The following is a 14,876-nucleotide window of genomic DNA, read 5'->3' on the forward strand; positions in this document are numbered from 1 at the left end:
AACCCTGAGGACGGATGCTCTCTAGCGCATCTTCTAATTTCCAGCGCCTAGCACAGCGCCTGGCACATAGCAGGTGCTCAGTGAAAGTGTGGTGGACCAGATGGGATTGCCCCCAGAGCCTCCCAGCTGTCTGTGCTCTCATCTGTAAGCAGGCTTGTGGACTGCCAACTCTCAGAGTGATCACGGGGGCAGGGGGACCGGATGTGGCAGTGCCATGGACACATGAGTGCTCCCTGCAACTGCGAGCCACAGTCACCCTTGCCGGCTTGCCCAGTGGTCTTTGAGAGTGCTCTGCACAGGCCAGCTCCTTAGAGAGGCAGGCTCCTGGATTTTCGAGCACTGTGGCAGGAGCCCCAGTTTGGTGGAGGCACTCGGGTCTGGGCATGCCAGGCCGGCACAAGTACCCTGAGGACCTGAGCTACTCCAGCAGGTGCTCAGTGCACTCTGGGAAATAGGAGCTCCAAGAGCAGCCTGCCAGCACCGTCCCTTAGCAGGCTTGGGTAAGCAATACCTAATCCACTGTGGGTGGGGGACTGAGGAACCCTCCCCAAGAAGGAGACGCAGGCCCTGAGGCAGCAATGCCACAGACTCACTGGGCTCAGCAGCCCCTTCCTTTCTCATTGCCGGACCCTTCTAAACGTGATTAGGGGGGCTGGGGATACCCAGAGGAACGGAACATACTGCCTGCTTGCAGCTGCTGCTTTTTTTCTTTTTTTAAAGTAAGCTCTGTGCCCAACGTGGAGCTTAAACTCACAGCCTTGAGATCAGGAGTCCCATGCTCTGCCGACGAAGCCAGCCAAGCCCCCTCTGCTTAATGATGGGCCTCCAAAGTGGATGCAGGCTCTCCAGGGAAGTGCCAGGTGATCCGCTGTGTTTGTGTTCGACAATGTGCATCACTTATCGTAGAGTGGTACGTGTGTCTACAAATAAACAAGGTAACGGGGCGCCTGGGTGGCTCGGTCGTTAAGCGTCTGCCTTCGGCTCAGGGCGTGATCCCGGCGTTCTGGGATCGAGCCCCACATCAGGCTCCTCTGCTGGGAGCCTGCTTCTTCCTCTCCCACTCCCCCTGCTTGTGTTTCCTCTCTCGCTGGCTGTCTCTTTCTGTCAAATGAGTAGATGGGATCTTTAAAAAAAAAAAAAAGAGCAGTCTGGTGACTAGACTGAGGGAGACGCCGCTCAGGTGGACGGTTGTGAGGCCTGGTCTCTCCCCAGGGCTAGGGGATTGCTCAATAGTCCGCTGTTGAACAATTTTTTTCCTCCAGGGGCGCCTGGGTGGCTCAGTCAGTTAAGCGTTTGCCTTTAGCTCAGGTCATGATCCCAGGGTCCTGGGACGGAGCCCCACATCGAGCCCCACATCGGGCTCCCTGCTCAGTGGGAAGTCTGTTTCTTCCTCTCCCTCTGCCTCTGTGGCCCCGCTTGTGCTCTCTCTCTCAAATAAATAAAATCTTTAAAAAATAAAAATGAAAAAAAATTAAAAAGTATTCCCCCCCCTTTTATTTTGAATATTTGCAAACATACAAAAACCGTTGGAAGAAGAGTACAGCGCAAAGTACAGTACAAAGATCACTTGTATTTTTACCACCTAAACGCAGGAGTTAACATTTTGCGGTATTTGCTTTATCTATATATTTGTTATGTATTTATGTATCTTTTTATTTGAATTTAAGAGACCATGACATTCCATCCCTCGACACTCCAGGCATACATCTCCCAAGAACAGCTCCCCACAACCACAATAACTTGATCACACTGAAGAAAATGAGCAAAAATGTCCTGTTATCCATGATTTGTCCATATGAAAATTTCTTAGTTATCCCAAAAATGTCTATTGTAACTGTTTCCTTTTTTTAAACTTTTTTAAAAAAACTGATTCCTTTTGAGTTCAAGTCCAATCTCTTGCATTTGATTGCTTTATCTATCTCTTTAATTTATTATTATTTTTAGAGATTTTATTTATTTATTTGAGAGAGAGAGCGAGCATGCACAGGGGTGGGGGGGAGAGGGGAAGCAGACTCCCCTCTGAGCGTGGAGCCGGACATGACGTTTAATCTCAGGACCCTGAGATTATGACTTGAGCCAAAGCAGACGCTTAACTGACCCACCGAGCCACCCAGGTGCCCCTCTTTCTTACTTACTCCCCTTTACCATTGACCTTTTGAAGAGACAGGCCAGCAGTGATCTGCAGAATGTCCCAATGTCCAGATTTGTCTGGATGTTTCCTCATGGCGTCATTGGACTTTTTTTTTTTTTTTTTTTTAGGCTCCTGTAAAGTTATGTCTAAAAACCTGATTAGATTCAGGCGAAACATTTTTGGCAAGGATGGACCTAGATGGTGCTGGGTGTGCTTTATTGGGTGGCACATGATATCAGCTCCCTCACTGTTAGCGATGATTAAGGAAGTGACTGCCATCTCTCTCCATTGTAAAATACGTTATTTACTTTGTGATTAAGAAGTAAGCCAGAGGGGGTGATGATGCCTTGTCATCCTGTCCACTTCCCAGCAAACTTTCACTGAAAGGTTTTAGTCAGCATCCCTTGTTGATTTTTGCCTGAATTTGAGGGTTGCAGAATGGTGATTTTCTGTTTCTACATTAAGAGAAGGTATCCTTCTGATTAAAAAAGAAAAACGGGGGGCGCCTGGGTGGCACAGCAGTTAAGCGTCTGCCTTCGGCTCAGGGCGTGATCCCAGCGTTATGGGATCGAGCCCCACATCAGGCTCCTCTGCTAGGAGCCTGCTTCTTCCTCTCCCACTCCCCCTGCTTGTGTTCCCTCTCTCGTTGGCTGTCTCTACCTCTGTCAAATACATAAATAAAATATTAAAAAAAAAAAAAAAGAAAAACGGAAGTTCCCTTCATCAACAAGGGATAAACTATGTGCCTCCAAAAATACAGGATATGGCTGACTCAGTCAGTAAAGAATGCGACTCCTCATCTCGGGATTGTGAGTTCAAGCCCCACACTGGGTGTGGGTGCGGAGCCTACTTAAAAAAATTAATTAAAAACCCCCCACCCCCTCAAAATACAGGATAAATGCTTCTTTTGGGGTTATAGAAACTTTTATTTTACTTTTTATTTATTTTTTATTATTTCGTAGTTTACCGAACAGGTCTGAAATGCAAAACTAAAACAGGACTTTTTAAAAAAGTAGGCTCCATGCCCAGAATGGGACTTGAACTCATAGCTCTGAGATCAAGACCTGAGTGGAAACCAAGAGTCAGACACATAGCCGACTGAGCCACCCAGGTGCCCCTAAAATAGGACTTCAAGGGGGCATCTGGCTGGCTCATGTTGGGGGTAGAGATTATTTAAAAATAAAAACTTTAAAAAAATAAATAAGGCTTTAAGAATGTTGAATAGTAAAAGGGGGTGAAGTCCTGGTCACACATTTAGTAAGTAGTAAACTAGGAAAATATGTAAAACTTTGGGAATTAGGAGTAAAAACCTGTTCAGGACTTAAGGGAAGTCCTCAGTTTCTTACTACAAAAATCTCCCATTGACTCCAGGCTATACAGAGTGTCGGTTTATGAAAAACTCCAAACTGCACAAAACCCCATTAGGGAGGAGAAAGGGCCAGTTTGCAGCAGGGGTGGTTGGGCTGGAGGGCGGGGCTGGAGTGTGGGAACACTGCTGGGGGCTGAGGCTCAGGTCCAGGACCTATAGGTAAGAGCAGGCTGGAGGGTTAGTGCATTCACCAAAAGCCTTTGCTTTCCTCAAACAAGGTAGAACCTTTTTCTTTTTTAAAATTTTATTTATTTGAGAGAGAGAGAGAGAGCGAGAGAGCGAGCGCAGGAGCAGGGGGAGGGGCAGAGGGAGAGGGAGAAGTAGGCTCCCTGCTGAGCAGGGAGCCTGATGTGGGACCCCATCCCAGGATCTCGGGATCACGACCCGAGTTGAGTTGAAGGCAGATGCTTAACCAACTGAGCCACCCAGACGCCCCAAGGTAAAGTTTTAAAATCACTATTATTACAAAAAACCCCGAAAGTTTTAATTGTGGTAAAAACATATAACATAAAAATTACCATTTTAATCCTTTGTAAATGCACAGTTCAGTAGTGTCAAGTATATTCACATTGTTGGGCACTTCTCATCTGGAGAACTGAAACTCCATCCCCATTAAACAGCTCCGCATTTCTTCCTCCTCCAGCCCCTGGTTAACTACCATTCTATTTTTTGTCTCAATGAATTTGACTCCTTTAGAAACGTCATGCAAGTGGTATCATACAGTATTTGTCTTTTTGTAATTGGCTTATTTCCACTTATCATAACGTCCATCTATGTTGCATGTGGCAAGATTCCCTGCCTTCTTAAGGTTGAATAATATTCCTTAGTATCTAAATACCATATTTTATCATTCATCTGTCAATGGGCGTTGGGTTGTTCCCACCCCTTGGAAATTTGAATAATGCTGCTGTATGAACACAGCAAATAAATCTTCTCCATCCTACTCTCAGTTATTCTGGATATATCCCAAAAGTGGGATTGATGGATCACGTGGTAATCCCGTGCTTAATTTTTTGAGGACCACCATACTATGTTCTAGGGCAGTCGCACCATTTTAGAATACTGCCAATAGTGCCCAAAGGGCGAATTCTTTTAACTATCAATTTCAGAGTAAAGAGTTAATATATTCCACTCTCATGGTGGCGAAAACATTTTTCCTTTTTTCAAATACTATGCATGAATAATTCGTTTTTGCGTGAATAATTGTTTATTTTTTCAATAGTGTACAATGGTGATGCGATGTAAGAGATCTCTATTTGGTCATTGTCCACGGTTCCTGGAGAAGCTCTGGAGCGAGAAAGGTGAAAGGAGTGTCTTTTGTTATTCATGACAGGCCCCTTTACAACCACACCAGAGTTTATGTTAATGAGGTGACTTTTGGAAAGCCACGAAGGATGGGGGCGCTGGTTGTCAGGGGAACCAACCACGTGATTAGAGTTGGAACTTTCGCCTCAACACTCCCCCACCCCTACGCCTGCCCCCACCAATCTCTGGGGAGGGGGGATGGGCTGGAGATTGATCACCGATAGTCAATGATTTAATCCATCACGCCTAGTAATGAAGCCGCCATAAACATCCTAACCGAAGGGGTTCAGAGGGCTTCCAGGTTGTTGAACACGTGGCCTGCTGGGAGGGTGGTGTGCCCAGAGAAGACATGGAAGCCCCAGGCCCCTTGCTCTGCAGCGAGCCCCTGTGCAGCTCTTCTATCTGGCTCTTCCTTGGTTGTACGCTTTTATAAACCAGTAATCCAGTAAGTGAACCGTTTTCCTGAGTTCTGTGTCATTATTGAGTCTGAGGACTCATGGGAACCCCCAGTTTATAGCCCGTTGGTCAGAAGTACCAGAGGCCTGGCCTACAGTTAGCATTTGAGGGGGGGCGGTCTTGTTGGTGAAGCTCTCGCAAACCGCAGGGAGTTGGTGTCAGAATTACGTGACGTGGAAAGCCCACACATTTGGTGTCAGAAGTGTTTTGTGGGTGTTGTGAGTACTAGTGTGCAGAGAATAAGGGTTTTTTCCTTTTTGACAATAATTGCATTCTTTCTGAATACTCAAATTTCATCACATTTGGCCAGCGGGAGATCCCTTTAAGCCACTTTGATTAACCTTTGAAACACTCCTGTTCAGCCTTCCTTGCTTTCTGTAACAACCTGCCCCAGTCCCACTTAGATTTCGGGATCGAAGAGTCCTTTCTCTAAGGAGCCCTGGCCCTTTTCGTGTGGAATCGTTTCAGAGATCAAGATCCAGTGCTCCGGGCGCCTGGGTGCCTCAGTGGGTTAAGCAGCTGCCTTCGGCTCAGGTCATGGTCCCAGGGTCCTCGGATCGAGCCCTACCTTGGGCTCCCTACTCAGCGGGGACTCTGCTTCTCCCTCTCCCCTCTGCTTGTGCTCTTGCTTATGCTATCTCAAATAAATAAAATCTTAAAAAAAAAAGAAAAAGATCCAGGTGCTACATATACTCACTGCCCCTGGGGGCAGTCACTCTGGGTCCTTTCAAGGACATGGCTAGGAAAATTTTTTTTTGAATCATGAGTTCATATTGATGTTTCCAATTCAAATTTAACATGAGAGATTTTTCTTAATTTCTTAGATTTTATTCTTTTATCTATTTCCTCTTAATGTTCCCTTTCTTTTTTTTTCCCCCAAAGATTTTATTTGTTTATGTGACAGAGAGACAGCCAGCGAGAGAGGGAACACTGCAGGGGAGTGGGAGAGGAAGAAGCAGGCTCCCAGCGGAGGAGCTGGATGTGGGACTCAATCCCGGGATCATGCCCTGAGCCGAAGGCAGACGCTTGACTGCGCTACCCAGGTGCCCCTCCCTCCCTTTCTTCAGAAAAGGCATCATATTATATGCAGTGCTCTTGCCCTTTTCATTTTCTCTCTCTTCGAGATCACTCCAAATCTGGCCATGGAGATCTTCCTCATTCTTTTTTTTCTGGCTCAAAAGGCCTTTATTTATTTTTTTAATTACACAACTTTTTTTTTTTTTTTTAAAGTAGGCTCCACGCCCAACGTGGGGTTTGAATTCATGACCCTGAGATTAAGAGTCCTATGTGCCCCTAATTTTTTTTTTTTAAGATTTAATTTATTTTGGAGAGAGAGAGAGAGCTCGAGAGGTGGGGGAGAAGCAGAGGGAGAGGGAGAATCCGAAGCAGACTCCATGCTGATGGGGAGACTGGGATCAATCTCACGACCCTGAGATCATGACCTGAGCCGAAACCAAGAGCCAGACGCTCAACTGACTGAGCCACCCAGGCCCCCCCAATTTTTTTCTTTAACAGAGATTTTTATTTTTTAAAGATTTTATTTACTTGAGGGGCGCCTGGGTGGCTCAGTCGTTAAGCGTCTGCCTTGGGCTCAGGGCGTGATCCCAGTGTTCTGGGATCGAGCCCCACGTCAGGCTCTTCTGCTGGGAGCCTGCTTCTTCCTCTCCCACTCCCCCTGCTGTGTTCTTTCTCTTGCTGGCTGTCTCTCTCTGTCAAATAAATAAATAAAATCTAAAAAAAAAAAAGATTTTATTTACTTGAGAGAGAGAGTAGTCCAGTGACCAAGGGGGCGGGAACCACCCCTCCTTCCATCCCTCTCCCTCCAGTCACCTGGGCACTTGGGCCACAGCCTGGTTGACCACTCTCTCCACTCACAAGAACCAGGAGACACGAGTGGTCTCAGCCCTGCGACATGTATGCAGAGGCTACAAGGCACAAGAAGGGAGCGGTGAGTGCCCAGGGGAGTCTGGGAGGGAAAGCCGAAGCTGCATCTGGAAGCGCCCCAGGTGCACGGGTGGGGATGGTGAAAGGGCAGTGGAGAAGAGGAGCTGGAAGGCCGGCAGGCTGGGGTGGCGAGGCTGTTGGCAGCCTTTCATTGCCACACTTAAGGGGACTCTTGGGTGGAAAGCAGGGGGCCATGTGACCCGGTGAGAGCCCCGTGGTGAGGGGGTGTAGGATGAGGCCAGATGGAGCTTGGACAGAAGTGGGGGAGGCTGAGACAACATACAGACGAGGTCGGAGCAACCTGCCACGAGAGGGATGAGGGCCAGAACTCAGCAGGAACGATGGTGACAGGGAAGGGGTTTCCCAAGTGGCCCATCCAATGTGGGGACAGCACAGGATCCCAGGTATGGAGCTGTTGGCCCGGGATGGACCCTGAGGTCATCACCCAACGTTAGAACTACAGAAAGAAGGCAGGGATGCCTGGGTGGCTGGGATAGAGTTCAATTTGTCCAGACTGAGTTCTTTTTGAGCAGGGGCCAACCTGGCAGAAATCACCTGGGTCCCTAGTGCCTGCAACATCGTCTCTGCAGAAAGGAACTGGTAATCCGACCCCACGCCAACTGTCAGGGGGACTAAGGTGGGCAGGCATTAATCCTTACAGAAGAGTAAAGTCAAGTTCAGAGGAATTAGAGACCTTGCCCCAACTCACAAGGCTCCTAAGGGGAACAGCATGGCCACCTGGGGATGTCCAAGTCATGGGGCGAGTGGTCATTACTGCTCAGTGGCAGGGCAGGGGTGCCCAGAGGACAGCCAAGGGCCATGACCCTGGCAGTCTTATCAGCTGTGGAGTCTGCTTCTCTCCTTGGTCTAAATGAAGAAGGAACTAGATGGGTCAGCAACAAACAGTTGTACTTGACAGTTGATACAGTTCTTGAAAAATCCTCTCACGGACTCCTCACAATTGCCTTAGGTAGCTTTATTACGGGGACCTGACAGAGAAGACTCACAGAGATGAGGGCCCAAGACACACAACTAAAACACAACTCGTTGAAACCAGGATCCGGAGCAGAGGTGCCGAGTCTGTCTCTGCCACTCCACGGCGCTGCACAGCCTCCCACACGAGCCCCGGGGCCCTTGCTCTCCGGAGGGGTCTCCGCTGGAGGCCGCAGGGCAGGCGGCCTTCACAGACCCTCTCGGGACCAAGGGGGCAGCAGCTCCTCTCCAGGGTTGCAGAGTCCCATCAAAGGAGGGGAGGGTGACGACTGACCTCAGGGCCCCGGTGTGTGGAGGGGGGCAGGGGGAAGGGACGCACGGGAGTCACTCTGATTGTGGGGATGGCGGGGCAGGACCGTCACCCTCCTCCCGTGAAGCCCCGGAAGCAACACGGCTCTTCACGGCCCGGCTTCCTCTCCGACACGGAGCCCTTCCGCCGACTGGAAAGCTGCCGAGGAGCAGGAGAGGCGGGCGAATTCCCTCCGGACTCTCGGGCCGACGCGGCTGGGAAATCGGTTTTGGCCTCGAGAGGAGCCCGGCTGCCGCTGGCGCTGCCCAGGCGCTGCTGTGGGGCAGAGATAACAGGCACAGGAAAGGTGGGGTGGCAGGATCCTCCCAAGAGCCCGGCTTTCATGTAAACAACGAGCTGCCGCCGGCCGGGGCAGGAGGTGATTCACGTCCCGCACCGCGTGGAGCCCGCTGGCCGCGCTCGTCGGGCGCCGAGGCACCGGGCAGCCTTGGCCGCGCTGATGCCTCTCCGGCTCCCTGTGTGGGCCGGGGATCAAACCTGGGCCTTCTGGTAGCTGGCTTGATTTCAAAAGCCTGGGCGTGTGTAAAAAGTGGTCGGGGAGGGCTCAATCACCCCCAAGGGAGCAGAGCCTCCGCTCTTGTCTGAGAACTGGCTGGGTTTCAGGATCCGGGCAGCGGACGGCGGGAGCGGGGGGCCTCCCCCGCTCTCTGGACTCCCATCTACCCGTGCCAAGAGGCACACGCTGGGAATGACCACGCAACTTCCTGGGCCACCTCCACGGACTAGTGCCACAGGCTTTGGCCGTTCTACTACTACCCTGAGGTAGTAACCCCAACAAGAGGAGATGGAGACAGCATTTGGAACTTCCACTTCTGCCTGAAAACTGACCACCGCAGAGGCCAGCGCAGCCAAGAGGCCCGAGATGTGAGAATACGGCACTTTTAATAGGGCACCGGTCCCCAAGTGGCGTGTGGACACTATCCACAGCACCCGACTCCTCTGTGGCAATGTCCTTTTCCTGGCTGGAATGCCACACGGAGGTTCCTCTTGGGGTGGCATCTGGGGAGCAGATCCCAGTCCTGAAATTAAGTGGCACCCCTGCGCCGATGTCGGCTACACAGTCTCCTCGGGTCCTGGAGCGACTCCTCCCCTCGATGGAAAGGAGAATGTCCGAGCCACTCCACGCCGGTCCCTTGGGTCACTGCTTGGCCTTTTTCACGATGGTGCCCACGGCAGAGATCACGGTGGTCTTGGAGCCACTGGCACTGGTGGTCACCGTGACGACAGCGGGCAGGGTGGCTGTGGTCGTGAGGATGGTGGGCTGGGCTATCGTCGTCACCGGAATGGCCGAGTCCCACTTGCTCTTCCTCTTCTGGGCATCTGGAGTAAGGCAAGGGGGGGTCAGGACCCAGACAAACGGAAAAGCAATACTCCCCTTTCTGGCAGGCCAGGGGTCAGAGTTTAGGGGCCCCAGCCACAGAAATGCAAGGGGCAGCCAGTGAACCGGGGACCCCACCCCAGGCTCCCAAGAGGCCTTCACAAACTCGGGGGTCAGAAAAAAGCACAGCAAGGTGGAGCCTAGGCCCAGATCCCCATGGCCTCTGCTCCCTCAAACAAAGCAGGGAAACCCTCGCTCCGTCCGTGGTGCGGCTGGAAGTGGACAAGCCTCCTACCTGCAACTGCCGTGCTGGCCGTGGTGGTGGTGGTGGCTGTGGCGTTGGTCGTGGTACCCTTCTTGGTGCCTGTCACAAACTCGATCTGGAGGGAGAGAGGAAAGGTAAGGGCGGTGTCAAACTGTTTATCCACATCCTTCTGCCGGCGGCTGCTCCCAGGAGACGGAGCTGGGTACCCTACAAAGGAGGCGCTGAGAAGCAGCCCTGTGGTGCTGTCTGAGGGAGGGGAGGTGTCAGAGAGGTGCCCAGAGGGGAACTTCTACTACCTTTTTTTTTTTTAAGTTGGGGGAGAGGGACAGAGAGTCTCAAGCAGATGCCACATCCAGCATGGAGCCGACTCAGGGCTCGATCTCACGACCCTGAGATCAGGACCTGAGCCAAAGTCAAGAGTTGGATGCTTAACTGACTGAGCCACCCAGGTGCCCCTTTTATGTTTTATTATTATTATTTTTTAGCAGGTGGGGAGGAGCAGAGGAAGAGGGAAAGAGAAGATCTATTTTTACTACTCTGAGGAGAGTCTTCCTTTTTTTTTTTAAAGATTTTATTTATTTATCTGACAGAGAGGGAGAGAATGCACAAGCGGGGGAAGCAGCAGGCAGAGGGAGAAGCAGGCCTCCCGCTGAGCAGGAAGCCAGCGCGGGGCTCGATCCCAGGACCCTGGGATCATGACCTGAGCCGAAGGCAGAGGCTTCACCGCCTGAGCCCCCCAGGCGCCCTGAGGAGAGCCTTCCAAACAGGTGCTGGAATGCTCCCAGCGTCACCAAGTTTCTGCACATGCAGGGCACATGCACTTGCTGCCCTGCCTCACATTCTGGATGGAGGCGCGCCCCTCCCCCCTCAGGAGAAGCACAGCTTTGGTCCCCAGGCACTGCAGACATGGCCCACACTAAGCCTGGGGTTTGGAATGGGGAGGGAGAGACAGAAGGGACATTCCACCAAGCACTGAGAATGAGAAAACCTGGTCACCCCAGCAGCAGCTCCCATGGGGCTGCCAGCACCCAGGGCTGTAGCCCCTGCCTGGGGGTCAGGAGGCATCCTGGAGGCTCAGCTGCTGCAGGAGGGTCAGACCAAAGCAAAGGTGGGCGGAGCTGGTGCCCCGAGGCCCAGTTTCCTCCTTGAAAGACTGGTTCATAAAGGGCTCCGTGCCCAGAAGACATTTAATCTCAGAGCCAAATTTCTGTTCCCCAAAGGATCCAGACTGTGCTGCTTGGGAAGAAGTGGTGCTCGGGGCCCTAGAATAAGGGGTTATCTGGCCAGCGGACGTGGGACCTGACAAGGAGGCACTGAGACGGACTGCGGAGAGCAGATCTGGAGGCCAAGAAAGCGCTCTCAGAAGGAAGACCTGCCAGTTCTATTCAGGCTGGGGAGGACAGCACCGCAGCTGTGAGGGGAGCAGGGGCGGGGCGGGGGTGGTTACAGTGCAACAAACCACAAGACCCCAAGAAACCAAATGGAAGCAACTGAGAGGCACCTTCAAGCCGAAGGTGGGGGCTGGGAAACGACACTCCACACACCTGCCCCTCCCACCAGGACATTCGTCCATCACTCACTTTGGTTCGTTCCTTTTTGGCCTTTTCCAACTTGTCCATTTCAATCTTCTGGGCTTTAGCTACAAAGACAAGAGAAGATCTAAGAAAAGCAGCCCTGAAACAGCTCCCATGTGAAGGACCCCACACCAGCACTTGCCGCGTCCCCCGCCCTCTCGCTCAGGTGCGCACATAGCCTCCAGGCCATGGGGCTCACTGACTTTCTGTGGACAAATGCAAGCGCCGGCCTGCAGTCGGCATAGGGCAGAGGCCTCACATGGAAGGCTCAGGGGCTGGGGCTGTGCACCCTTGTCTGGAGGGGCCGGCTGCTCCTGAGCGCCAGCAGACTGTCACCACGTGGGGATGCAGGCCCCGTGTGGACGACCTTCCCGCTGACCGAGAGAAGCCAGGATTACAGATCTGTGGCAAAATATTAGCAACTCATTCAAATTAAAGTAAGATAAAACTTGTGTAGGCCAAACAAAACACACCTAAAGGCCAGATCTGGTCCATGGGCTGTTTGGTTAAGATCTGTCAGCGGAGGGCTCGGACTCTTTGAAATTCCTCCCAGTTCTCCCATGGGGACCTTTGAAAAAATGCTTTCTCAATGGCTTCAGGACACGCTGTCCCCCACCTGGGACACTCTCTCTGCACCCTCGAACCTCAGCTCGAACATTACTTCCTCGGCAAGGCCGTCCCCCGCCCCGCCCCCCTTCAGCTGGTCAGGGGGCCCTACACGGACCCCCACAACACCCCTCACTGCCAGGACTGCCCCTTCTTTGCCTTCTGTGCCAGGTCATACGCCTAAGTCACAGCGGGTCTGTCTCGTTTTAGGCTGTATACCCACCTCTCAACATGGCCTGGCACAGAGGAGACCCTGAGATACATGTTGGCTGACTGACTGAACAGACAGAAGGACAGATGGGAGGCTGGCCACCTACCTAATGCCTCGTAGTAGGAGTCCTCAGACCAGCCGTGGGGGTCAAACATATCCTGCAAAGGAAAGAGTTAATGTTGCAGCCAGCAAGGGTCATTGGATGACAAATGGCTTAGAAACCCAAGTCCCTTCTCCCCAAGTCTTTCCATGGGTTTTCCTGGCCTGGAGGCCCCGGCCTCAACACCACAGGGGCTCAGCTGTTATCCCTGGAGTCCAACCACGGGGTGGCCGATTTGCTCGTGGGGATATGAGGCAGTGATGTGTTTGTCTACGGGCTGCGCTGTAGGAGCAGAGCAAGTGCACGCTCAGGCCCTAGCCAATCTGGGACCAGGTCTGTTGATGCAATCCCAATCTCTGGATTGTTTCGGAGCCAAGGGGGCTCACACGGGGGAGCTGGAGACTGTGCTCTTCAGCCGGCACTACTGCTATACGGGCCTTTCAGTGGCTCCAGGCCGAATCCAGCAGAGTGAGCACAGGGCCCCGGGCAGCCCCCCAACCCTCCGCCTCTGCGTGTAGGGCATACCTTTGGGTAGTTGGTGCCCAGCTCATCAATTGCACAGAACTGGATCAGCTTCTCGTAGATGCTGAAAGAACAGCAGAAGGCACTGAGCAGGCCCTAGTCCCATGCCTTGTGTGGCAGCAGATTCTGAGAGATCAGAACCGTCTAGTTCTGGGCTCAGACGGATTCTTTAAACCCAGCTGAACTGTTCCAAGCAAGCTTCCTGACAGAAGGGGAATCATCCGCTGGCCCGACGTGCATTCTAGGCCTCCCCACTCCCAGAGAGACGGATCATTAGCCAGGGGCCAGGACGGGTATGGTGTCCAGGTGAGGGCTGCGTTCTTTTGGTCTTATCCAGACATCTGACCTACGGTTTGTGGGGCAGGGTCAGGGCTACCACACACAGGTTCACATAAGGGCCGGGGCAGGTCCCTGATGTCACCATACTGGACTCTTTCCCACGTGAGCCACCTGCTCAGGGCCTGGATGGAATAAGACCTGGACACAGCTCTGTTCCTAAAACCTGTCACCTCCACGCAGTGTCAGTGACAGTTGGGAGAGGAAAGAGGAACCCACAGGGACTGTCTAGTCCAATTTCCTCACTGTAGAGATGAGGAGACTGAGACCTCGTGAGGCTGCATGCCTTAGGAGCAGAGCGAGGAGAACCCAGCCAGGCCTCCCAGCTTCCACTCTTCATCCTGGTTTGTGTTGCTGCAGTGGGATCGGAGCTGGGCCTCTCTTGGACACCGCCACTGGGGCATTCCAGTCCCCAGGCCAACATCAGTGACTCAACTGACCCTGTAGGCCCATGGGAAACTCACCTGGGATTCCGAAATTCTTTTTTCCTTTGGATAATGTAGTTCATATCCATTCCCTCCTTTATCTTCCGCTCATAAAGCTTCTGGATCTTGTCCTACAGAAGAGAAACGGAAGGGTGCTTATGACACTGCCCCACCCACTGGCAATCCCGGCCTGTGGTCACATGTGCTGGGTGGACACTTGGGCACAGGAGACCCACAGAGCCATGCAAAGCCCTACTCCAGCCATACTGTCTTTCTCCACCCAGCCTGTGACCAGTGCTGAGCACAAAGAAGATAAACCGAGACCAGTCGGTTTTCGTTTTGCTTTCTCCTAACTCCCTCTGGATGGCTGGCAGAGGGAGTAGGAAAAGGTCAAGGCAGAGAAACCACGGAGAAGACAATGGATGAATCCCCCCACCCAATTGGCTCCTGAATCATTCAAGGAGGATTCAGGCAAAGCAGTGATGGGCAGAGGGGCTCAATGCTGGTTTTGAATTTTAACACGGGGTTGAGTTCTCAGTGGGAGACCTGGGACGGCTACGCCCTTTCAGAGGAAGGAAGGAGTAGTGTTTTTTGGATTTGGCCTCACAAACTTCCTACAGTGTCCTTTGTAGGGAGGCTCAGATGGCCAGTCCCCACGACTTTATTAAGAGGCACTGTCAGGGGTCAAGAGCCTGTCTCATTAAAACTTCCCCCGATCCCTCCTCTAGCTTTCGATGGTCAATAGGAGAACCACCTGGCAGGGATCCAGGCCAGTCCCATAGGTGTCTCAAGGCCCAGAGATGAGGCCAGCAGCAGATGGCAGCCACACCACCCAGTGTGGGGAGAGGCCCCAAAAACCCGAGTCTCAGGGCAGAGCCACTTCTGACAAGGAGCAGTGTTACCCAGCACGGCTGGTGCTGGCCCAGGGCAAGGGCTCTCTGCGGCCTCCCCCACTAGCGGCGACTAAATGCACAGACTCTCCAGAAGGAAAACATTTGGGGCGCTCTTCAC

General features: G+C 52.4%; 1 protein-coding gene across 2 annotated transcripts in view; it reads right to left on the bottom strand.

Annotated features, from left to right (window-relative positions):
- Positions 1-6,139: 6,139 nt before the first annotated feature.
- SAP30BP (SAP30 binding protein) overlaps positions 6,140-14,876 on the bottom strand; it is a 38,543-nt gene continuing 29,806 nt past the window's right edge. For both annotated transcript variants that reach the window (XM_087854113.1, XM_045814041.2), the window contains 6 exons: positions 13,905-13,996; positions 13,108-13,168; positions 12,589-12,640; positions 11,672-11,730; positions 10,122-10,206; positions 6,140-9,828 (listed from right to left, as the gene is read on the bottom strand). In XM_087854113.1, coding sequence (XP_087710239.1) covers positions 9,647-9,828; positions 10,122-10,206; positions 11,672-11,730; positions 12,589-12,640; positions 13,108-13,168; positions 13,905-13,996 — 531 coding nt within the window. In that variant the 3' untranslated portion in view covers positions 6,140-9,646. The remainder of the gene's footprint in view (positions 9,829-10,121; positions 10,207-11,671; positions 11,731-12,588; positions 12,641-13,107; positions 13,169-13,904; positions 13,997-14,876) is intronic.

This window comes from Ursus americanus, chromosome 23 (assembly GCF_024610735.1).
Source record: "Ursus americanus isolate L20-20 chromosome 23, mUrsAme1.1.p, whole genome shotgun sequence".
In the NCBI taxonomy this organism is placed as follows: Eukaryota; Metazoa; Chordata; class Mammalia; order Carnivora; family Ursidae; genus Ursus; species Ursus americanus.